This window comes from Haliotis rufescens, unplaced genomic scaffold (genome assembly GCF_023055435.1).
Source record: "Haliotis rufescens isolate VD_foot unplaced genomic scaffold, xgHalRufe1.0.p SCAF_3, whole genome shotgun sequence".
In the NCBI taxonomy this organism is placed as follows: Eukaryota; Metazoa; Mollusca; class Gastropoda; order Lepetellida; family Haliotidae; genus Haliotis; species Haliotis rufescens.
This window is the reverse complement of record NW_025964001.1, coordinates 28,635,939-28,661,790: the sequence shown is the minus strand read 5'-3', so window position 1 is coordinate 28,661,790 and position 25,852 is coordinate 28,635,939. Positions and strand designations below refer to the sequence as shown.

The 25,852-nt window shown below is 39.8% G+C and overlaps 1 protein-coding gene across 1 annotated transcript in view; it reads right to left on the bottom strand.

The window, feature by feature from the left end:
• Positions 1–3,045: 3,045 nt before the first annotated feature.
• Positions 3,046–25,852, bottom strand: part of LOC124145331 — a 77,656-nt gene continuing 54,849 nt past the window's right edge. The window contains exons 10-12 of the mRNA XM_046515051.2: positions 14,904–14,986; positions 10,898–11,167; positions 3,046–5,565 (exon numbers count right to left, since the gene is read on the bottom strand). Coding sequence (XP_046371007.2) covers positions 5,505–5,565; positions 10,898–11,167; positions 14,904–14,986 — 414 coding nt within the window. The 3' untranslated portion in view covers positions 3,046–5,504. The remainder of the gene's footprint in view (positions 5,566–10,897; positions 11,168–14,903; positions 14,987–25,852) is intronic.

Here is a 25,852-nt window from a genome sequence, read left to right as displayed (position 1 = left end):
TATGATTTTACGCCGCTTTTAGCAATATTCCAGCAATATCACAGCGTGGGACACCAGAAATGGGCTTCACACATTGTACCCATGTCGGGAATCAAACCCGGGTCTTCGGCGTGACGAGCGAACGCTTAAACCACTAGGCTACACGACCGCCCCCATAAGGCACAAGATGTCCACAGAACTTAACACTGAGCTTCATCAACATCTACATGGTAGAATCAGGCCCTTGCAGCATAGTGAGTGAGTGAGTATGGTTTTACGCCGCTTTTAGCAATATTCCAGCAATATCACGGCGGGGGACACCAGAAATGGGCTTACCTTGCAGCATAGTAATGGAACTGAAACATGAGGTACATATTTCACCCTTTTTCTGACATAATACCATATAATCGACCAAATTTATGGCATCTATCACATAGCAGTGAATGGGTACCTGGTAGGATGAGATTGTGATGTGATTTGTTATGTTGTGGTGCCTCACATCCAGCTTACAATCTCCCCTGCCAGCTGACAATGTAATTAGAGTGCACACTGATCAACTGACCAGCTTGGTTTGTTGTTAAATAACGCCACACTCAGCAATATTCCAGCCATATGACGGCAGTCTGTACATAATCATGTCTGGACCAGACAATCCAGTGATTAATGTCATAAGCATCGATCCACGCAATTGGGATCGATGACATGCATCAACCAAGTCAGCGAGCCTGACCACCCGATCCCGTTAGTCGCCTTTTACGACAAGCATAGTCACCTTTTATGGCAAGCATGTGTTGCTGAAGACCTATTCTACCCCGGAATCTTCACGGGTCTCAACTGACCAGGGCAATATTGTTGAGCTTTGAGCAAGCTTTAGGGGAGTGGATTTGGTGTGATATAAACATGTACATTATTATTCAAGCACATTTCTTTTAGCATCTATCCTACATAAACACTTCGAGTGAGTGAGTATGGTTTTACGCCACTTTTAGCAATATTCCAGCAATATCATGGCGGGGGACACCAGAAATGGGCTTCACACATTGTACCCATGTGGGGAATCGAACCCGGGTCTTCAGCGTGACAAGCAAATGCTTTAACCACTAGGCTACCTGCCTGCCCCTTACCCTGAGAAGCAAATGATGCATCAGAAGAAAATGATGGATGAAGACTGGAGTTACTACAGTTAATCTTTCATACCAAGGATGGTTCATAACTAATTCTGAGTAGTATATATCCGGGTTTCACAACTGTATAGAATGGACACAAACATAATATATATTGCGTCTCGAGGGACACATGATAATATCCATTGTACCAAATTCTTCACAAGAAATATACCAGTAGAGTTCCTGTAAGTAAAGTAATTATTAAATCTTACAGTACAGTACACTACACGATTTCTTTACTTTAACGGGGCCCTCATATTTCCTGACAAGACCTGTGAAATTAGTAATTGAGGGTCCTTCAGACGCCTAGTATTGTTTATATATTTCTATTGAGGATTATGCTTAAATGCCCGGATATTTCTGCAAGATTATGGAATGCTTGCACTTGTATAACAGTGCACCTCCATATAAATATAAACACACAGGGGCCAGGTGTTAACAAGCCATGGCATATAACATAGATAATACAATCAATGTAAAACACACAAATGAACTGAACACACACTAGGACATGTAAATGCAGCACCCTTAAGTATATATAGTTTACAGGAAAACATGTTTCTACAACAACATATCACCTATTATGACAACTTCCATGTGGGGTTCCCTCTAATTCTGCCTACAGCCTGGAAAAAAACACTCCATGAATTGTTGTAGAGTTGTCTGCATTGCACACATTTGTTTAAGGTCATTCATTAATGAAAAGACTGTTCTAACAGGACCCGCTAGACTATCTGACTACAACCAGTACAGCCCTTATAGTTCTGTATAATACTCAAAATACCATAGAGCTAAACAATCTACAGTAATCATTTATTAAACCATATACTCTAAAATCTTGTGAAAACTCTTGGTTGAAGATGAACTGAATTTTTCATTAATAGATTCACATAAATATTGGATCATATTCCTCAATATGTTGGTGAATTTCATACACTCAACTTTTCGAAACACTGTGCGTCGTCACTATTTAATAGTGATTCATAAACACATGCTTATGATATAGTCCCAATCGTACAATGGAATCTGCTTTTAGCACAAATTTCTTAAGATTATTAAAAGGGTTTTGTCCCTTTTATGCACAAATAGGGAACAGCAGGTCATTGTCCTGGAGAAGCTGCCATTAACACACTGTTGTTCTTCCCGCAAGAGTGTAGACAGAATGAAAGGATGCCCTTTTAAAAATGGTGTCAAGATTATGCAATTGGAAAGAAAACCACACATTAACTATTATTAGGTTGAACTCACATTATTATCGTGCAAATAGCATTTTTCTACTACTATAATGATAATAATAATAATAAATAATGAGCCTAATCAGCCTCACTGTGCCAGGATCACCCAAACCTTCTTTGTCGCATTTTTTATTTAAATCTATAATAATAATAATAATAATAATAATAATAATAATAATAATAATAATAATGAACCCTGCTGATGCTTTTAAGTTATTCCTGCTGTACCCTGTATTTCTAAAAAAAGAACTTTCTCGCTGATGAAACATTATGTGCATATTGACATAAAAGATATTGCAGATGATTATCTAGAACATAACTTCAAAAATATTCTTTTTCCTAAAATGTGAAACAAATTTCTTTTAACTTGATATGCCAAGATCAATAACTTCCTCTTCAAAATTTTGCTAAAAGCGTACAATAAACATTTGAAAAAAACATACAATATTTGAAGTAAGACGAGTTCTATGGATGAACAACTTCTTTATTACAATTGGTGCGACGTTTCGGTGTAGATCCTAACACCTTCACTTGCTTGATAAAGGTGTTAGGATCTACACCGAAACGTCGCACCAATTGTAATAAAGAAGTTGTTCATCCATAGAACTCGTCTTACTTTATCACTCCAACTTCTAAATGCCACTCAAAGAAGTTATACAATATTTGGTTCGCAGGATGACTATGTCAGAAAGACCAACTAAATGGATCCTTTCAGAAACTTATTCGAAGACAATTTAATCCATACCATACCTTTTGTGTTATTTAAATATAAAACATCAATTGTATAACATCAGATTGTATAATACTGACAGAAAACTTGGGGTAAATATACCACTCTATCTTATAATATCTATAACATCCAACACATCTAACACTACATTTTATGAAACAATCATGACAAACTTCACATATATAGGAATATAGATATTGGCACTGTAAATATAACATACAATATATTAAATACTCTTATGTCAACAAAATCAACAATACAAATAGCATGATGGTAATAGGACTTCAAAATAAATAAATAAATAAATTATCCAAACACATGTAGATACTGACTTGCCATCACCAAGGCTGTATTTGATTATGAGGTATATGAAGAAAATACATGATTTCACTAAACACTTCAAATAAACCACACCAACAATGGAAGACAAATAAAACAAACCTGAAAGATTAAACCCATCAAATGTAATGTATGATATACTTGTACAGAATCAATGGAAGCCATGATGAACAAGAGTGCCTATGAGGCATCTCAGAGTTTCCTTCTGAAACCTGTAGATGTGGCAGTAAGTAAAAATAGTGACATGCAAATCACCTGACATGTTGGTTGGTTGGTTTGTTGTTTAACGCCACACTCAGCAATATTCCAGCTATATGACGGCGGTCTGTAAATAATCGAGTCTGGACCAGACAATCCAGTGATTAATATCATGAGCATGGATCTACGCAATTGGGATCGATGACCTGACATGTACTTACTGTTGAAATAATTAAGAATGTAAGTCTTACAGGTAGACATGTGCACCACTGCCACAGAAAAATATGTCATTCAAATGTGCAAAACCACCACAGGTTTACATATGGGTGGGATGGGGCAGGTATGTGGTGTGTGAATGTGTCCGTGTGTCGAGGGGCAAAGAGGTTTGTGTACATGTAGGTGTTGGTGTGTGTGGCAAGTCTGATGTATGTGTATAGGTGTATGTGTGGTAAGTCTGATGTATGTGTATAGGTGTATGTGTGGCAAGTCTGATGTATGTTTACATGTTGGTGTCGGTGTGCATGTGTGGCAAGTATGATGTATGTATATTTGCATATGCATGTGTATAGGTGTATGTGTGGCAAATTTGATGAAGGTGTACATGTTGTTACAGACACAAAAAAAATCAACCTTTGCCTGTTTCACCTTTGACATCAGGACTTAATGTAAATCATTTTCAGAAGCTCAGAAAATACCTTCTGATAATGTAACCCTCTCCAAACCTGCTCTCAATGCATGCATATCACCAACACAAATTGCAAATGAGCACGGCAATAAATTGCCGACATGTACAGAAAGCCAATTGACTATTTTTTAACTAATCACTAACATGCCATAAATTTAATGATCCCACCATTGCCACAAAATAGACTATGATTGTCCCATGTTTCCTACCCGTGGAGCACGAACCTCACCAAAGGAATAGAAAGAGGTCAATGAAGTTATAAATCCTGGAACAACTTAATTAACCAGGGAATGCTACTTTGATGGGCAGAAAGCTTTTCAAGGAAGATTTATAAACACTCTATTGTATATAGCTGTGATAAATATACTCTGGGTGCATGCTCAATATTCTCAAGCTCAAAGTCTAAGAGACAGCACCTGAATATTAGTTGACCCCTAGCCAGTCACAGTGCAACATAGAACAAGATAATATAAACTTGCAGCTAATGGCAAATTGACTGAAATAACACATGCACTAAAACCTTTACAGTTAACATTTGGGCTAAGTTTGTCTTTGGTATGTAAAGTTCCAAATCAGTGTCATAATGATATTCATTATTACTTATAGTTTTACATGACCAAAACAATCAAAGTGTAAAGTGTCATAAAAGCAGCATAAGTGTGGAATATTACTTATTTGCTTTTTTTGTCAGATGTGACGTAACACAAGAGAGTTACATTGGATCAACATTTCACTGACCCCTGTTCATATAGACGTATTTGGAAGGAAACATTTCATAGAAATTTCAAAATATATAAAATAATTTCTATAATGAGTTAATTGAAAAAATCTCATCAGTAAAGTTTCAACAGGAAGACATAAAGAGACAATATACCTTGGCAACAACAGATTCATAACTAGGAATATATAATACATGGACATTTCTAAGGTAAAGTGTTTATACAAATAGAGATTCTCCTCAGACAGTACATATTCTGGCAGGAATGTATATTGTAAATGCAGCGTAAAGTAGATTCTTTATGAAGGACCTGTTTTGGTAGACATTTTGGTATAAATATTACAACTGTGATCCAAATAAGAAAATAGTTACTTTGAACAACATATAAACATATAAACAAATATGAAGTATGAATATTTTCCAATGTATATATGGAAGACTGTATGACTTGGATTTATTTGGAATCATAACTCTCAGTCAGTTTACGTTGAAGCACAATCACTTGTCTTTCAAGTCTGAAAAAAATGAAAACAATATATAAGTATCAACATTGTCAGGTGATGTGCACATATTTTTCTTTGAATAAGAGTTATAGGTGGTGGTGAGCTATGGGTGGTGGTGGGGGATGGAGGTGTGTTGAGATATGGGTGGTGGGGGATGGAGGTGTGTTGAGATATGGGTGGTGGTGGGGGGTGGGGTGGTGGTGGGGGAGTGGTGAGCTATGGGTGGTGGGGGTTGGGGGAGTGGTCAGCTATGGGTGGTGGGGGATGGAGGTGTGTTGAAATATGGGTGGTGGTGGGGGGTGGGGTGGTGGTGGGGGAGTGGTGAGCTATGGGTGGTGGGGGTTGGGGGAGTGGTGAGCTATTGGTGGTGGGGGTTGGGGGAGTGGTGAGCTATTGGTGGTGGGGGATGGAGGTGTGTTGAAATATGGGTGGTGGTGGGGGGTGGGGTGGTGGTGGGGGAGTGGTGAGCTATGGGTGGTGGGGGTTGGGGGAGTGGTGAGCTATAGGTGGTGGGGGATGGAGGTGTGTTGAGATATGGGTGGTGGTGGGGGGTGGGGTGGTGGTGGGGGAGTGGTGAGCTATGGGTGGTGGGGGTTGGGGGAGTGGTCAGCTATGGGTGGTGGGGGATGGAGGTGTGTTGAGATATGGGTGGTGGTGGAAGGTGGGGGAGTGGTGAGCTATGGGTGGTGGGGGATGGAGGTGTGTTGAGATATGGGTGGTGGTGGGGGGTGGGGTGGTGGTGGGGGAGTGGTGAGCTATGGGTGGTGGGGGTTGGGGGAGTGGTCAGCTATGGGTGGTGGGGGATGGAGGTGTGTTGAAATATGGGTGGTGGTGGAAGGTGGGGGAGTGGTGAGCTATGGGTGGTGGGGGATGGAGGTGTGTTGAGATATGGGTGGTGGTGGGGGAGTGGTGAGCTATGGGTGGTGGGGGTTGGGGGAGTGGTGAGCTATGGGTGGTGGGGGATGGAGGTGTGTTGAAATATGGGTGGTGGTGGAAGGTGGGGGAGTGGTGAGCTATGGGTGGTGGGGGATGGAGGTGTGTTGAGATATGGGTGGTGGTGGAAGGTGGGGGAGTGGTGAGCTATGGGTGGTGGGGGATGGAGGTGTGTTGAGATATGGGTGGTGGTGGGGGGGTGGGGTGGTGGTGGGGGAGTGGTGAGCTATGGGTGGTGGGGGATGGAGGTGTGTTGAGATATGGGTGGTGGTGGGAGGGTGGGGTGGTGGTGGGGGAGTGGTGAGCTATGGGTGGTGGGGGATGGAGGTGTGTTGAAATATGGGTGGTGGTGGGAGGGTGGGGTGGTGGTGGGGGAGTGGTGAGCTATGGGTGGTGGGGGATGGAGGTGTGTTGAAATATGGGTGGTGGTGGAAGGTGGGGGAGTGGTGAGCTATGGGTGGTGGGGGATGGAGGTGTGTTGAGATATGGGTGGTGGTGGGGGAGTGGTGAGCTATGGGTGGTGGGGGTTGGGGGAGTGGTGAGCTATGGGTGGTGGGGGATGGAGGTGTGTTGAAATATGGGTGGTGGTGGGAGGGTGGGGTGGTGGTGGGGGAGTGGTGAGCTATGGGTGGTGGGGGATGGAGGTGTGTTGAAATATGGGTGGTGGTGGGAGGGTGGGGTGGTGGTGGGGGAGTGGTGAGCTATGGGTGGTGGGGGATGGAGGTGTGTTGAAATATGGGTGGTGGTGGAAGGTGGGGGAGTGGTGAGCTATGGGTGGTGGGGGATGGAGGTGTGTTGAGATATGGGTGGTGGTGGGGGAGTGGTGAGCTATGGGTGGTGGGGGTTGGGGGAGTGGTGAGCTATGGGTGGTGGGGGATGGAGGTGTGTTGAAATATGGGTGGTGGTGGGAGGGTGGGGTGGTGGTGGGGGAGTGGTGAGCTATGGGTGGTGGGGGATGGAGGTGTGTTGAAATATGGGTGGTGGTGGGAGGGTGGGGTGGTGGTGGGGGAGTGGTGAGCTATGGGTGGTGGGGGATGGAGGTGTGTTGAAATATGGGTGGTAGTGGGAGGGTGGGGTGGTGGTGGGGGAGTGGTGAGCTATGGGTGGTGGGGGATGGAGGTGTGTTGAGATATGGTTGTGGGGGATGGAGGTGTGGTTAGCTATGGACGGTGGTGCTGGGTGGATGTGAGGTGAGCTATGGTTGTGGGGGATGGAGGTGTGGTCAGCTATGGACGGTGGTGCTGGGTGGATGTGAGGTGAGCTATGGTTGTGGGGGATGGAGGTGTGGTCAGCTATGGGTGGTGGTGGGATGTAGGGGTGGGAGGAGCCATTGTGGTGGGGGATGGGTGTGTTATGAGCTATCGGGGCGTGATGAGCTATGGTGGTGGTGGTGGTGTGGGATGGAGGTGTTATGAGCTATCATGGCATGATGAGCTATGGTGGTGGGGTGTAGGGGTAGGAAGAGCCATATATATATATATGACACATGCCAACATTTCCATCAAAAATCAAAATACTTAAGATTCAAGCAAAGCATATTTAATCAAATTTGAGCACTCTTGTACATATCACAGGATTTTACCGTTCTTTATTACACCATTTAACATGTCCTAATAGTCTTTTATTGTATGGTTTTGTACTGATACATGACCTCGCTATACCCTTAACCTAAAGTTATCCTAATACCCCTCAAGAACAAACTATTAAAACTAACCCTATCAAAAACACAACAGGACATTTTCACATAAGATGGGCACCTAAACATAGCTGAGTAATGGGTAAAAGTATCATTTTTCAAAACCAACATCAAAGTTGTGAAAGCATATGTATGTGTATTTGATGTTTAATGCTGCACACCACAATGTACCAGCTGTATGACAGTGACTTGTAAATAGTGAGTGAGTGCAGTTTTACGCCGCTTTTAGCAATATTCTGGTTATTATATCATGGTGGGGAACACCAGAAATGGGCTTCACACATTGTACCCATGTCGGGTATGGAACCCGGGTCTTCAGTGTGACAAGCTAATGCCTTAACCACTAGGCTATCCCATCACCCAGCTTGTTATAAAATCAAGTCTAGTCCAGACAATCCAGTGACTGATAATGTGATAACGTTCCGCTACGTTATACTACGATGACAAGCAATGAACAAAGTCACCGAGCCTGATCACCTACTCCATTTGGTCACCTCTTATGACAGCAGAGGTTGCTGGGGACCATTTCTAACATGGAATCACACGGGATAAAAGTTCATGATGGAAAACAACCAAAAGACTGACCACCAACCTATCAGGAGCGAAAATGTTCACGTGATCATAAACTTTGTATCATTCTTTTATATGTCACATTTAAAAAAATACCACAGGGCCTGATTAAATAACGGCGGAAAAATTGAAATTAAATTCATTGACCATGAGAGAAGAGAACAAGTTGATTTATGATAGGGACAATGAAATAAGGTTGTATGTGACAGGTTAGGCTGTTGTTTATAAGCCATATGCTGTTAATCAATACAGCGACACCTGGTAGTTAGGCCTAGCGGCATGAAACTAGTAACACAATCCCTATAGGAAAACAGCATCCAAAAGCTGTTCTACTGACTGCACTGTGAGGGGTGGAGAGGAAAGATATTGGGGGAGATTATGTAACATATGGCTGGTGGATTTCAACAATAAATACAAGCCTGAGTTTGATAATAAGAGAGTTACAGACAAAGGGAGATGACTCTAACCTTGATTAAGCCATACTCCCAAATACTGCTTTGTCTTCCTAACAATGGCATGTAATGCATAATTCATGACTACCCTGAATATAAACTAAATCCTGTTATTTAAATGTTGTGATGAGTGTGTCCCAAAGAAATATGGATTATTTCGATGCCATTTCACAACTTGGTATGCTCTGATGGTATACTGTAAGTTTGTTAATGCCGCACTCAGCAAAATTCCAGCTTACGACGGCGGTCTGTAAATAATTGAGTCTGGACAATCCAGTTCTTGACATCATGAGCATCGATCTATGCAATTGGGATACAATGATATGCATCAACCAAGTCAGTGAGCCTGACCATCCGATCCCATCAGTCACCTTGCATTGGTTGGATCTTCCAGGGTCTTCACGGGAGGAAGATATTTGTATTAAATGACACTTTCCAATACTCTGTACTGGTTTTTTTACCTCAATAATTGAGGATGATATCAACACATTCATGAGTCAAGAATAAAATAATAACATTATTTTAAGCACAGATATGTTGCTGACAAACCATGGATAGGTCAAATCTGGCTTGTCCAATGGTAAATGGATCCTGGCGTGACTAAGGGATGCAACTGCACATCGTAGCACCTTTGAGCACAGGCCAACACATGCCCCCTCACACCTTGAGATGCTCACGTGGACTGATAAGAACTGCATACAAATATTACAGTCCAGATCCATCAGTGTCATGGGTGAGTGAGTGAGTGAGTGCAGATTTGACAGGTTCGTGATAAGTATCATGGTTCATTCCATGGCCTGTTTTGATCTCTTGTAGCAAAGGTTTTAACAATATAAATACTTCAGATCATCCATCTACTTTTACCTTCATGGGCATCTACAGTGTGTCAGTGCAATTTGCGGACCTTTTGGTGATAACGAGCTCATTTCATCAATATACAACCTGCATAATTAACCTCATGATTTGCCACACTTTGAAACGTTGTCATCCTCAAACGACTAGAGAGAGGGAGATCTATTTCCTGGGTTTGGACAGTCGTAGCATACATTCTCGAGCCAACTGTATGATGACCTTCACCTTGAAAGTTGCTACATCAACTCACTTCATAAATACTTGTAGTCGTAACTGTAACGATACATTGAGTCTAGATGTTTAACATTTCCCTCCCCTTTTTTTGACTATCCTTCTTTCCTAATGACAGAGCTTTAGAGAATCTATATCTTTAAAAGGCTCTGAAAGCTTAAAGCTCCCGAGGCTTGCCGAAAGGTTTTAAACTTTTATAGATGAGTGTTGATATGTTTGATATCCACTCAGTTTGCAAACAGTAATAACCAATGAATTGAGTGTAAAAAGTACAGCTAACCAGCTTCAGTGGCAAAGATAAGTGATGTCATTTGATTCTGGCGCCATGGTAACCAATGACATCACAATGGTCTGCAAAGCTTTGTGATGCAATTCACTATAGCAGAATATCCTAAGGGATATCAACAATGTCAAACAAACAATGTCCCCTGTGGAAGCCAGTTTTGTATGATAAATATTAATAATCCTAAGGTACTGACACTTTTAACACAAAGGACAAAATATGCAGATAAAAGCCATAATCCATGACTTACAGTTCCTGTAGCTAAGTGACAAGCAAGCAAATGACTTCATTCCTAAGCTAGGTTGCCATTTCTACAGACTCACTTACCGCTTGTTGTTGTCCATGGTCGTCTTCAGATGCATCTTCAGGTTATCCCGCTCCATCTTTACATGTTGCAGCTGACTGAGAAGCTGGTTGTTCTCCTGTCTCCACTGATTGTTCATGTGTCGAAGGTCGGACATGTCCTTGAGAGGACCATCAGGAGGCCATATTCTCTCCTTCTCTTGTCCCTCCATTGGGGAGGACCTTGATTTGTCCTTCTGTTTCTGAGCATCTAAGGTATTGTGGATCACTTCAGGTGACAAAGATTTCTGAAGACTAGAAAAAAAGACAAGTATTGTATAATTATTGCAATGATTTATTGTATTGTGACACAAATACACATCAGTTTGACAAAAGTTGTGTTCGTTTGTTTCTTGTTTAACGCCACACTAAGCAATATTCAAGCCATATGACAGCAGTCCGTAAATAATCGAGTCTGGACCAGACAATTCAATGTTTGATATCATGAGCATAGATCTACACAATTGGGATATGATGACATGCATCAACCAAGTCAGTGAGCCTCTTATGTCAAGCATGGGTTGCTAAAGACCTATTCTGCATCAGAATCTTCACCGTTCTTGACAAATGTACCGGAAATAAAAATGTTGCATTTGAAAACCCTACTTGGAACTAAATGAGCTGAAAATATCAAACCATATTCTGAAATAAACCAGCGGAACAGCAAGCAGACATTATCAAAAAGAAACAGAATTTCAACAAAGTGACTTTAACCATTACCCTTTGAAAGCAGTTTAGTGCCTGTGACTAGTCTGTGAAATAGTCTCAAAATATTGCTGGGCAGGTGGGCTAGCTCGCCTTAAAAGTTACTAGCCAGTTTCAAATTTCACAAGCTTAAATATGCAAGTTGATTTTTCCTCAAATTTGATTTAAAGAAGGTATGAATAAAGTAAATTCAAATTGTTAATCATGAGTCAAATAATATGAAAAGTGGTAACTATGATGCTGCAACCCCGATTGGATTTCTTATTTTTGAGGCTCCTAATTGCCAGCACACTATGCAGGAAGTGATCAAATGTAACTTTCTTAGTAAAATACAAATTCAAGCACTTTGGTGGTGGTGGGGGGGCACATAATCGCAAAGTCACTGACTTTGTGTGCTGGTGATTAGGTCACTCTGAGAGTGTGGGTTCAAATCCTGGATGGGAATCAACACCAAAAGTACTATGATGTCTCCTTTACTAAGAAAGTGTTATCCCAAATATAACATTAGTTACATTCTCATCTGCATGTTAATACTGATATAAATAAATGTGATCAAACCATTTCAATAATCATAAGAAATCTCTGCTAAAAGCAGAGTCCATTATAAGATTCCCGCTATATCACAAGCATGTGTTTATGAATCACTACGAAACACCAGGTGTTCTGCTCTATCGGCTGCATCATCACAAACACATGCAAAGGCAAGTCAATTGTTCCCTGAAAAAACCCACAGGAACACATGGTCCAAGTCAAAATAGGGAACAATGTGCTCTATAGACAGGGAGTCAATGAAGCCAAAAGATCTAAGCCTCTGTACACATTTGGGAATTAGATTTACCACATATTTCAAAGTTTTATGTGGCATTGCAGCTAAAATCTTCCACATGGCCAAGTTGCTTTGTTAAATCTATGGAAGAAACATCCACTCAAGAATAGTTTATGTGCTGATGCATTGTGCCTAAATCTAACAAAAGATATGTCCCAATGTTCTAGTTGATGGAATCTATGACAATCACTCAAGATCAACCATCACTTAGATTTGTTCATTCAATTTAGTTGATCATGTATGGGCGACTCATCTGGGAAAGATCACTCAGGCCCCAGTCCATCTAACCAATCACAATATGATCATGCTGTCGAAGCCATTGAATATAGAATCAGCTACGCTATCCACCAGTCCTGTCCACATCCAGCTTGGGAACTCAACCCTAAGTCAATGTCCTCCACTAACCCTATCTCAGGAGATGGAACACTGGTGTATTGTGGCAACATGGTGGATGATGACAACATCAACACTAAACACAAGCTTCGCCACTCGGCCCACCGAAATATGAACTGCTGGTGATATACAACAGCAAACCCTTTCACGGCAACCTGTCCTCTAGATATTATGACACCTCCAAATGGACGGAGTTCCCTGGGGAGAAGAGGATCTTGTTCTTTTGGTTCCTGACTGTGAATGGGTTTTGGTTTAGTGTACGAAATGTATAGCGTTTGTTCACATTCAGGTCTGTCCCCTAGAACTAGGATTAGACAGGAACTTGTCCCAATTTCTAAAATATAATATACGAAAATTATATATGTTCTTTGCCTAGCCCTGGTGTATTCCAAATGCATAAAATAGTCGAAACAAAATCTACTTTATAACTTTCTTTTGGAACATTGTTTCAAATCATAATTTTTTTGTTGCCTGTTGTTCATAAAGGTTATGCGAGACATCAGTAACATCTAATGAGAATACAAGGAGATTTCTCCAGTCTAGAACTTCAAGAACTTCTTGGTAACAAGCTCTTCATTGTTACAATTTGTTGTTTCTGAAGAAGTAAAACGTATGACACAGTCCTGAGACCACTCTCACCTCCCCACCCCACCCCCACCCCACTGAACCCCCTTGAATAAATTATCAGTCACTAAACAATACAAGGATGAACAAAGATGAAGCAAAGCCAGCACCACTTTCCAAAACAAAATCACCACATTCTGTTTCAAGATCAGACTATATCATAATATTCATATCAACAGCATCACACTAAAAAGTGTCCAATGACTTAATGTGAATATCAGAAAAAGGATTTGGCATGATCGCCATCATGCTGATGATGGTTTTCCTCCGTGATGTATCACAGCCCTTACATGAAAAGAATTAAACTCTCTCCAAATGCTGGCTTTGGATGACTTTTGCTGATATCTTTGATGTTGGATGGACCTAAGGACAATTTCAGGGCTGGATGTTTAAACATGAAATGGAATGGTTTGGGATCTTCATTACTTACAGGGAAGCTCTGAACAAAGAAATTCCTATATTGACCATGCTTCACTCCTTGATGGGTTTACATTGTGATTTCAACACAGCCTGACAACTTTCAAAATGTCCATACAAGAAAAATAGAAATAGCTGCTACACACACAGCTGAGGGCTGACTTAGACTGACTTATTATTCCTGAAGTGAAAAAGGGCTTTTCTTTAAGTTTTATCACATTCCTGTTCTTTCCAATTATCTGTATGCCTAAAAAATTGAAATGACAACACATAGCTACAAGACTGGGAGCAGTGATAAGGAATGAGATAGACTGAACGTCATTAAGTTGCTGGCAGAAATATTCCAGCTATATGACACTGGCCTGTAAATAGTCGGGTCTGTACCAGGTAAACCAGTGGCTGACAGGATCCACATTATCAGAGCACATTGATACAAGCTCAGCCGTGACACATACTGTAACCACCCAACTCTCAGTAGTTGCCTCTTACTACAAGCATGGAGTTTGGGGGATCTTTACTCCTTCTAAATTCCAACAGAGAAATGTACATGGAGTACTAGGGACCTACAATAATAGGGACATGTACTCCCCTGAACTCCTGCAGTACTAGGGACCTATACTCCCTGAACTGCTGCAGTACTAAGGACCTATATTCCCCTAAACCTCAACAGTACTAGGGGCACATACTCCCCTGAATTTTTGCAGTACTAGGCACACATACTCGCCTAAACTCCAGAAGTACTAGAGACCTATACTCTGCTGAACTCCTGCAGTACAGGGGAACTATATTCCCCTGAACTTCTGCAGTACTAAGGACACATACTCCCCTGAACTCCAGAAGTACTAGGGGCACATACTCCCCTGAACTCTCAGATAGTGACCTATACTCCATCAGAAACCGAATGGAAAGCCAATCACAGAGTCTGAGGGACCTATCCCGGAATTCCAGCATGGGACATTGATTGTGACCTGTGTAAGAGGATGGTGCTGTAGATGGAAGCATGGCTGCCACCTGTGTACTGCCCACCTGTAGGCAAGCTGTGTGTGCTGCATGCTCTCCTCCAGGTGTTTCACCTTCCTCAAGGCGGCATCCCTCTCCTGCTGCAGAACCTGGAAACAACACAAACAGCACTACAATATTCCACTCCATCTCATAAACTTGTTTAATGCCACGCTCAGCAATATTCCATATATATGACAGTGGTCTGTAAATAATCGAGTCTGGACCACACAATCCAGGGATTGATATCATGAGCATTGAATCACACTATCGGGATACGATGACATGCATCAACCAAGTCAGAAGCCTGACCACCCGATCCCGTAAGCGCCTCTTATGACAAGCATAGGCACCTTTTCCAGTAGGCATGGGTTGCTGAAGACTTATTCTTCCCCGGATATTCAATAATTGAGTCTGTACCACACAATCCTGTGATTGACATTGTGAGCAATGATCCACTCCATAGTGGTATGAGCACATGCAATCCACCAAATCACTGTCTGACCACTTGATCCATTAAGTCTCCTCCTTTGACCAGCACATGTAGCTGGGGACCAATTCTAACCCGAAACCTCCATGGGGACCTGACACTAATAACTGGTAGTGGTCTGTTGAATAAACCAATGTTCAGAGCACTGGAACATATTGGGCCTCAAATGGGGTACAATACTGTGAAATCTCGTATCAACACAAAACATTACATATTTGAATAGCATGTAAAATGGAATAAAACTGAACTAAAAACACTATTTTCTGATTGAATATTCAAGAGTTCTCAATCTATCTGGATTGATTCAAAATAAAAAAATATGTTTTTTTGTGCCTCAGTTCATTCTCTTTGTTTATGGAATAGCTTTTAAAGATGACAAGTATTACCAGCATAGCATGCATCACAGCCAGTATGGTCAGTTACAGTATACTGTAAAAAACCTTGGCTTGTACTGCCCTAGAGATGCTGCATATTTATGTAAAATAAACCAACATTACCCAATTACCTTTGAAAAACTTCCATACAAATATGAATGAAACATATAAAAAACAATAGTATGACACAGTACATGATTACCCAAAGTGGCCTTTTCAGCTGGCACACCAGTTCTACTGCAGTATATATAACTATAGAGCAACAGCTACTGTCCACTCACTTCCATCTTCAACTGTAGGTTTGCAGACAAAAAATAGTTGACAATTGGCCGATCATTTCAAACATATTGTCTCTCAAATACTCAAAGCCTATTGAAGATAATAACTATTCAAGGCTTGCACTGCCTACACAAAACCTCAATGACACCTCAAGGAAATCTATCATATGGAAATCACACAACATGTGCACTTGCTTATTCCTATCCATTAACCAATAAATGTACACCATATTACACCTAACTCTCTATGTCTAATGATACTACTGAAATATACAATACCTCATAAGTAACCCAAATTTATTCAGATTGCAAATTATCTTTTCAGACTGCTAATAAAAAAATTAAACTTAAACCATGAGTTTGAATGGAATCTGTAATTGGCTCAAAACCAACACGAAGAATGGAGATCAGCAAACAGCTTTGTTTACCCAAAATTAACACACAATGCTCCTTCAGATTTGAAATTCAAATTAATTTACACCTTTTCATTGTGTGCTGTAATACATATTTTATCGCAGAACATTGCTTTAAGCATCCAGTTCATGACCTTTCATGTGAAACACCATCCCTGGTGCCTAGCCAGGAAAACAAGGAAGGTTGGGGAAACTGACAAGGTGGATTAACGAGCCCCTTCAGGTGGGAATGGCAGCTAATTTACATGTGTACAAAGCCCAGGTGGATGATAGCTCGTGTCATCACACCACTAATTGGTCCAAATTTGTAAGTGAGGAGATAGCTCGCCTCTACAGCACGCGTCTAAATTGGATGAAAATGAAACTGTACGTAGAGGACGAGTTGGACGATGAAAATCGGCAACATTGCTGCAGCCGGTGAATTTCAAACGAAACTGATGGGAAGAAAATGGCTTTGAATTTTGCACAAAAGCAAACATTGGCAACAGAGGCCGTGCAGGGACATGAAGAAGAATCAATGTGGCGTGCTGTCATGAGAATTGCCGGAGATTCTCTGCGCCCGTTTCACCATATTCGTAGTGTTTATTTTTCATGTCTGGGCATGCTAATGATAGAATGACTTGATACCCGCTTCCTGATTCAGGAACATATTAATACACTCCCGCACTCAGATGAGACCAAGATGAAATTGTAGAACTTAGGAACAAAGCCCTTACACATCCATCTCCCATTCATTAGCCTGTAGTCCTTGTGTTGGCAGCTAATGAGTGAAAACGGCTTGTTTTCCTACCTAAAATCTTCCACCAGGGAAAGATTTTTTGATAGAAGTTTATGTTTTTTAAAATACAAGAATTTCCCTTCTGAATCTTAATGATGTTTGACAGCGGGAAAGTTTTTTAAAAAGACTTTCATTTAAAAGGAATAAATTTTACCTGATTCAAGGGACTTTACTCTAAATAGGGTCTAAAAGCAAAATTTATGTATTGACTGAGAGGATTTGGTCCTTCACATTTTAGCATCCACAATTATCGAAGCCTAATCTGTCTATAATGGTTTCGTTAACATAAGCCTTTTATGTCAGAAAAGTGAGCATATTTCCTTTGATGTATAAACACATCAATACTGTCCTACTTTACTGTCACTTCTTAAAAAAAATGTATTAAACATGCAATAAAGTACAAAATCCAAGATTTCATCATATAAGGAATTTTCTTCATTATTTGAACAAAATAAAGGAAAAATATAATATACAAATAGCATTCAAAAATTGAAAGCATTGCAGAAATTCTGCAATAATTTTATCATATTTTGAAAATATTTACACAGATACAATAATTTAACTCACTGATCCACAATTCTTCATTGAAACAACAAAGAACCTTTTATTACATAAAAAAATGAAAAATGCCTATTTACATGAGTGTAATTTGGCTATTTGACAAATGACACGGACGTGAAACATGTTCTGGGTGATCATCTACACCACTGACCAAACTTGCCACAGATTTAGACGATTCATGAAAACCAGCAACCAGCAATCAAAATTCGCTCAAAAACAACAAATCCATGTTGGAAATGATGACAAAGCGACCTCCAACTTTGACGAGAGATTAGACGCAAAGCTGTTCATGTAGGGATTAGCAAAGCCCCAATTCACTTCTGTGTCGGCCTATGGATAAAGCTCTAATCCTGGGATTATTACACAGGTTTTTACTAAACACTCTAATCTACCATGGCCTCCGAGCCAAGTAACTGTCAGCTGGGATGATGGTGAGTTTTGCATTCTTTCTGAAATGTTTAGAATTTGATGTCAGATTGATATCTCCAAGGAAATAGATTTTTATTTGGTTGTTTAGGCAGGTCAAAGCAGAGTGAAGGAGATTACATTGCTGTGTTTTTACTCTGAAACTTTTTATCAAAACACAGGGAAGAAAGATGCACTCTATCCTTATTTTGATGGGAGACCCTTTAGAATTTGCATCAGCATTCATTAATAAAATGTGTATAGAATATTTTATCTATTAATTAATGGAAATACACGTCCCTATGTAAACTTGAGCTGTTAAATACTAACACCTGCAAGAGGATTGGTACACTGGCTATCATATCTAACCAATGAAAAGTGCAAAAGGTGGTAACAAAAAAGGTTTGGGAAATAGCATCTGAACCATTTCAGTTCCTACAAAGGGATGTTCATAATTTTCCTTTCTATCCAAATAACAGAAACTATGATTATTATGTAATATTAGCAGGGTAAGCACAAAAGTCTGTATTTTCCCTTCATTAATATTTAAAACAAAACCTCTCATAATCATTGCTCACAGACAACTATCTGTAATCGAAGTAGTCTTGAGACTTTATTCCAAATTTGTCCTCAATCTCAGTTTTCTTTCAAAGTTTGGAGGTAATTATTCAATGTATGACAGAAAGTCTTCCCAGTAAATGTAAAGTTTGAACAATATGTAACCCAAAGATGCCACAGTGAATCAAAGACAAGAGACCTTCAAGAGTGCTTTCCTGAAATATTTGAAAAATTCATGAAGATTTTGGATCTTTAGTCATGGGATTTAGCTGCTCGCGGGCTTCTTTTCGTACTTTGTTGACATCACCTACGGATTGGGGCGATTATACCTGCGAGCTTTTGTCAGTGCGTTGTGGGATAGGTGGAATGGGATCGATTTTCGGCATTTCTGTTGCGGCTCGGGACATGCCGTTGCCATCACAACAGGGCGCGGCACGGAGCAGCAACATCCTCTTGACCCTGGTTTCGAGAGTGACAGTAACACATGGAGGAAAGAGATATCGGGCTAATCAACTGTCAATTGTGCCTGATCAATACATGTAATAACCGATCCATGATACGTCTATAGTCACCGTCATATTGTTTACCTTCCAAACAGGAAAACAAAGGCCAGAGCACTACAGATTACACCTTTTCTCTGTCACATAAATGGACAATGACGTGGTCACTTTGCATGAAGTATACCACCGCTGCAGTGAAATTGACGAGCCATCAGTGCTGTGACCTGACTAATTGTAGCCATCTTGTGTTGGATGAACAGTCAATACACAAGCGATACTGATAATTAAGTCATAAGGAGGCCGAGCCCAAACACAACAGGAAAACAAATAGGGAGGCCATTAAATATCCATTTTCCTTGCTTACATTTCGATGCTACACCTTTCTGCTGTGGTTTCTGGTCTTCTGTGATCTACATTCAATTGAACTTATCGCCTGCACTTTGGGTGCTTGATCAACTTGCTCTACAACAATGTCAGGTGAATCAGTCCTAACGATGACCTTTCTAGGTGAAATGAACACTTTCTGTGGTTGAAGACAGGGAAGGATATTATATGATGTCCGAATCAATATGAAATGTGATAGCGACTAGGAACACAGGGATAATTTTCATAGATAATCATGCTTGAAGTATCCTATGTCACACACAACTTCCTTCATAGGTAATGTTTACCAGACAACTCGTACCTGAATAAAACTATAGGGAAGAAGATCATGTGATGTCATAGATACATGCTTTACATGATATTGATATTTACTTTCATAGTAAAATTTTATATATAAAATGCAAACATTATTCACACAAAAAATCTGTTGGTGCCACAACCTTGTCTTAATTATGGATGACAAACATAGAATCTTGCCATCAGTGTAGAAATAAATGAAATATGGAACCTAAATGATGATAAAGAAGATGATGATGTTGGAGCTTTAACAAGCGCTTCCGCAAGAGCTGATTTCAAACTTGGCGACAGCTACATAAAAGTCAGCAGTTAACATAAAACAAAAGTGACAAAACAATTTCCGAAATTGTGAGAAATTGCTTCTAAAAGCAGTGTTGTATGATTCCAACCTTATCATAAGAATGTGTTTTTGAATAACTACCAATTAGTGACAGAATAATGAAAGAGAAGGGGGACTTGTTCACTGATGACTGGTTGAACCAACCTGATTGCTCTCCACTTTCCTGACCCCCCCCCCCCCCCCCTTCCACCACCAAAGATTCCAAAGTAATGTTTATCATGAAGTCTTCACAATTATTATGGATTTTTTTTTTGTAAAAAAATAATGTAATTTTGATTTTAACAGAATTAATTGTTTACAGGCTAATCCCCTAAACTATGTATCTCTTGTCAAACCCATCCTTCTGCATCAGTCATATTTGTGGGTGTATTTTTTGGCTGTGCCTCCTCACCACATAACAAATGATGCGTCTGATCTGAGCTGATGAATATAATCATACCTTCATTTGCTAAAAAATGCAGACAAAACGATAAAATGTTGATACTATATGCTTTAATTGACAAGAAACAACTTAATTCATTTACCTACCAGTACTGATTGCTGTTAGAAATATAGACACAGACAATATCAAAATGTCCTTCTCTCATTTCATAAATATTATGATTAAGATATGCCATTAGCGACAGGTCTATCTTTCTCTATATAAACACTTTAAAGAGGTGTAGTGTTGGTTGTGTTTTAAGGCTGTCAGTTTCATTGATAAGGTGAAGTTGTTCCACTATGTTTGTTGGCTAAATATTGTGCTAGTCAAGTGTATACACAATGAGGGAGAAATACACTGAGCTTTCCAGCACCACGCTCGTTCATTCACACAGACCAGTCAGTCAATGACTGACACAAATCTACAACACAAACATACACTTTGAATGGATATAACTTGTAATTAAACTTAACATTTTATAAGAAATTCTGAGAAATATTGTTTTTGCTTCTTGAGAAAAGAGTGAAATAATACATATTAATTGAGAAGCAGTATGATTTACAACATTAATTAATTTTTGTTTAAATAATAGACAAATATATTTCAAATCAGTGATGCAAGTTTTGAAAATAGCAACTGAATGTGTATGAAATATTTGAGAACATTGTATTCAACAGTCAATAAATCAAGTCAAATTCTGGTGGCAACCCTACTAAAAATAACAGCAAACATCAGACCAAATGAAGTGTTCATGCACAGATAAAACAAAAACATATTAAACTTGTCGACTGTAACAAACAATCAGGAATACATACTCCCAATACCATTTTAATAAGTTTCATATACAAACCTAACAACAAAATAATTCCACACTACATTGAAAATTATTATTATTATTATTATTACTAAGAAAAAAGAAAAAAGAAAAAGAATAACAAAAACAATTCCACAAGCAAAAAATGGAAAACAAAAATTATTTTGGATGTCTAATTCTAAATTCTCCCCTTGTCTACATTCACTGACCAAGGCAATGCTGTTGCAATGAAAGTGTATCATGTCTCTCTAAAGTCTTATCTACAAGAATCCATTAGCCCATACACACATTTGATGATCCGTAAATCTTGCAATATCCAGTCACAATGCTTTGATATGGCTTTTCACTCCGCCATTAGAATTATGGAGATTCCAGTTTTTACATGAAACCAGCCATCGTGTATTGTGTAGGTGATATCATAAATACACTCTAGTGTATGAAAAACGCATAAAGGGTTCCAGTCTCAATACCAAGTAAATAGTCCTGTCTTTGTAGCCTATCTCCTCACGAGGAAGGTTATTATACCGGTAGTTGAAACTTTCAGGTCTTCAAACTTTCTAAAGGAGGGAAATAAAATGGGATCTTTCGTACAATCACTATTTAAAGCTAATCATAAAGTTGGTGTATTTTGCCGTGGTAATTTGTATTCTGTTCAATGTACGATTATTTCCCTGACCCTGAAAACTAATAATAGTTTATCAACATTAAAGCGCTTGACATTTCTAGTCCCTGTGTAAATACAGGTGTGGACAGATCCCGCTTAGCCGCCCTGGTGACGAGGCTTGCTTCGGGTATGTCTCATTACCGAGGGCTGTGCATAATCGCTCGGCCCATCTACGCACTATGTACGGCATGCGCGTGTGATTTCATCCAACGGTTACAAGATAAAATCTTTAATGGTAGGCATCTGCAATCGATGATTTCCTGAAAACAATGAAACCTGAGTTTATACGACAATGGTATCGCTAACCGCTTCGTAAATGAAGACAAAAGAGATATTACAGAAATAATTTGCTTTGGAAAAAAGTACTCCCCACACTTGTAATACTGTTAGCATTTAAAGCTATCCGTCATTTTAGTTTGATAAGCTAACATGAAACACAATTGAAAGTCACTGATTTTGTTGAAGGCTGCTTTATGTGGATGTTTGGAGAGGCTTTTTATTGTCTGAACTTATTTCTGGAATGAAAACGACTTTAAAAACATAAAAATCATTCATGACAATGCTTTTTCTATTGTCTCAATCCTAATGCACAAAGACAATAGTTAATTCTCTATTCTGGTAAATGTGAGGGAATAATATGTTCTGTAGCTCAGAAGCCATCATCACTTGACTGCAATACCTGGGAATGTTTTCAGGCGATTTTTGTTTCAAACATATTTCCTACATTTGATGAAAAGAACTTCATGTTGTATTTCTGTTTACACTGATCAGAGAATTCCATTCAGGGGCCACAAAGGTGCTTTTGAAACGTTCCTAAACAAATTAGAACAATGAAATTTTAATGATTGTTTTTCAGATTAGTCTTTTAAAAAAACCTGCCATGACAGTGGTACAAATTGTATGCCTAAATGGACATACAAGCATGAAGCCTATTGAGGTGCATGACTTAATTGTGACTTCAGTCTCAAACACTTTATCCTGACATTTGAGAAGAGGATTTCGCATCATGCTTGAAACATTTCACAGCAATTCCACCTGAAATGAGATAAAACCTCATTCCCGTCCTTCCACTATCACCCAAAACAATCAGCGAAATAAATGTCCTGACTGAGAAATACGTCTTCCTTAAATCCTTCCCCGTCGGACAGTGTGAGAAATAAATTTCATCGTGGGTTGTCTCTAGTTCCTGCTTAAATACATCCGCTGGGTTTGAACGAGGGTGAGTGTGTCCACATAATGTTAACCTTGCTTAACCAATGATGGCAAAGATAAGAAAAAACAAATTTACCTACTCCACGTTCCAAACACTTTAACACGGCCCCCTCTGACCCTTTCATTTACAAAAATCATGTTTTGTTCCTTGTACTATGATTGTAAATCAACTTGATAAGATGCTGATGAAGACTGGTATGATATGAGGCCATTAGTGCTGATTTAGTTGCCCAGTCAGGGAAAGGAACACAATATCAAGCCATTTTCTTCTCTTCTCACTTATCAGTTGTGATTAGTAATGTCATCAGTGAGTGTTGACTATGTCTATTTACATTAAAGATGTGTTCGCAACTTCTACACAAAACAAATTTACTCTACTCAAGAGGTGGGCTAATTTAAGTCAACATCGACGGGATCCTATGTACTGGAGTCTACAAACAAAGGACTATACACTATCAAACGCTAATTCATTCATGACCTTGATGAGAGAAATATTACACAACACGTTCACTCCACGGACAGCCCCAAAATCTCGGCCTCCACTCTATTGTTCAAAATGTAATCTCTCCTCAGTTTTGGTCAATCCCTGTAACTTAGAAGACGATGCCATCTTTCTGGCTCCTCAGTCGTATTCTTGACACTTTTAATTTTGCTTGTGTAAACAGTCTATGTACGGTGTATTAGTGAACGATCTGGTGTGAATGGGGCTGGGGTAAGATGACCCCTGAGGAAGCCCCAGCCCTGATCAGATACCCTCAGATTAAATGCCAAGAGGCCCAGCAGGATGGTTTCACAGTAGAGGCTTTGAGCGATTAGGCTGTGTATGAATACATCACTGCTTCACCCCTGACCTCCAACATAGATTCTACTGTAGACACCAGTAGTAGGCATTGATGGGCATGTTGGTGGTCGATGTAAGTGCGGCAACTTAAGGTGGATGGTCTTATACTCATGTAATAAGTCTTGAAAATTAATAAATACACTGTATCCGTTAACATATGCAGAACATTAACAAATTTGGAACAAACAATAATGATGATATTTTTATGCTAGCAGGCAATACATGTGGAAGGAAGTGAGGTGAATTGGGTTTAATGTCATGTCCAAGATGATTGCATTTATCCAGCGATGTGCATTTATACAGTGATGTGCATTTATACAGTGATGTGCATTTATACAGTGATGTGCATGCACATGTGTGTGTGGCTGCCTAAACTAGCCCGAACTAATGCTGGTTTTATAGTGCTGGCCCACATAGATACCCCACTCAGACACAGTATACAGACTCCAAGCCAACTCCTCCAAGTCCTTGTTTTATCCCCTTAATGCCAAGTGCCAGACAGGGTAACAAGTACCATCTTTAATGTCTTTTGGTATGATGTGGCTGGGAATCAAACCACCGACCTTCCGCTCTCCGGGCAGGCGCTCTATCCGCAAGACCAAGGAGGTGATCAGGCAATATATGAAGTGATTACTATTCTTCTGATGACTTAAAAATTGTGTAGTTTCATTGAAACCACGACAGAGTGAGTGAATGGTGTTTTATGCAAATGTTATCAACATAACAGTCATACGACAATTACCTATCTGAAAAGGAATGGACCCATGACCACAAAATCCTAGGTCAAAGAAAACAAAAAAATTATTTTTTTAAAATCCCAAACTATCCAAAGGCGCCAGTTCACCACTAGACCTATTCATGTGCCAAGTCTGGTTAATCTCTCATGGTTTTTGAGTTCTGTTCCGGAAATGAAACTTGATGGAGGGACAGAAGGACGGATGGACACCACCAATTCCTTTATCCCCTTCCACTTCGTGGCGGGGGCTAATAATATAAGCAATAATATTGGAACAGACAAACCATGTCATGAGTGTGACCAATGATATTGAACCCAACAAACCACATGTCATGAATGTGCGCAAAGATACTGGTCCAGACAAACCAGATGTCCATTATATGAGCCAGCTCTGAACCAGACACACTACATGTCATGAGTGTGCGCAATGATATTGAACCCAACAAACCACATGTCATGAGTGTGCGCAATGATATTGGTCCAGACAAACCAGATGTCCATAATGAATGCAATGCTACTGGACCAGAAAAACCAATGGTTGATAATGTAATGAGACCAATGGTCCATGGTTGTGATCACACACAATGCTACGGGTCACAACAAGGCTGATGCTCTATAAGTTGCCTATCTCAAAACTCTCTATGAAGCTATATTTTGAAGGAATGAAGATCAGCTTAACAAGGTTTTTATTGTACTATTGTTAAATGCTCTCATTCATGGACATTCCTTTTCACATCAAACAAAATTGTAGTGAAAGAATCAAACTTTTCTGGCATTCTTACAAGACTTTTTTTTTTAAATTTCACGATAGACAATGTTTTACTTCTTTCGGCCTTATAAGTGTTGAAACTGTTTACTGATTCAGCTCATGTAAAGACAGGATTTAATAGAAAGGGATTCACAATACATG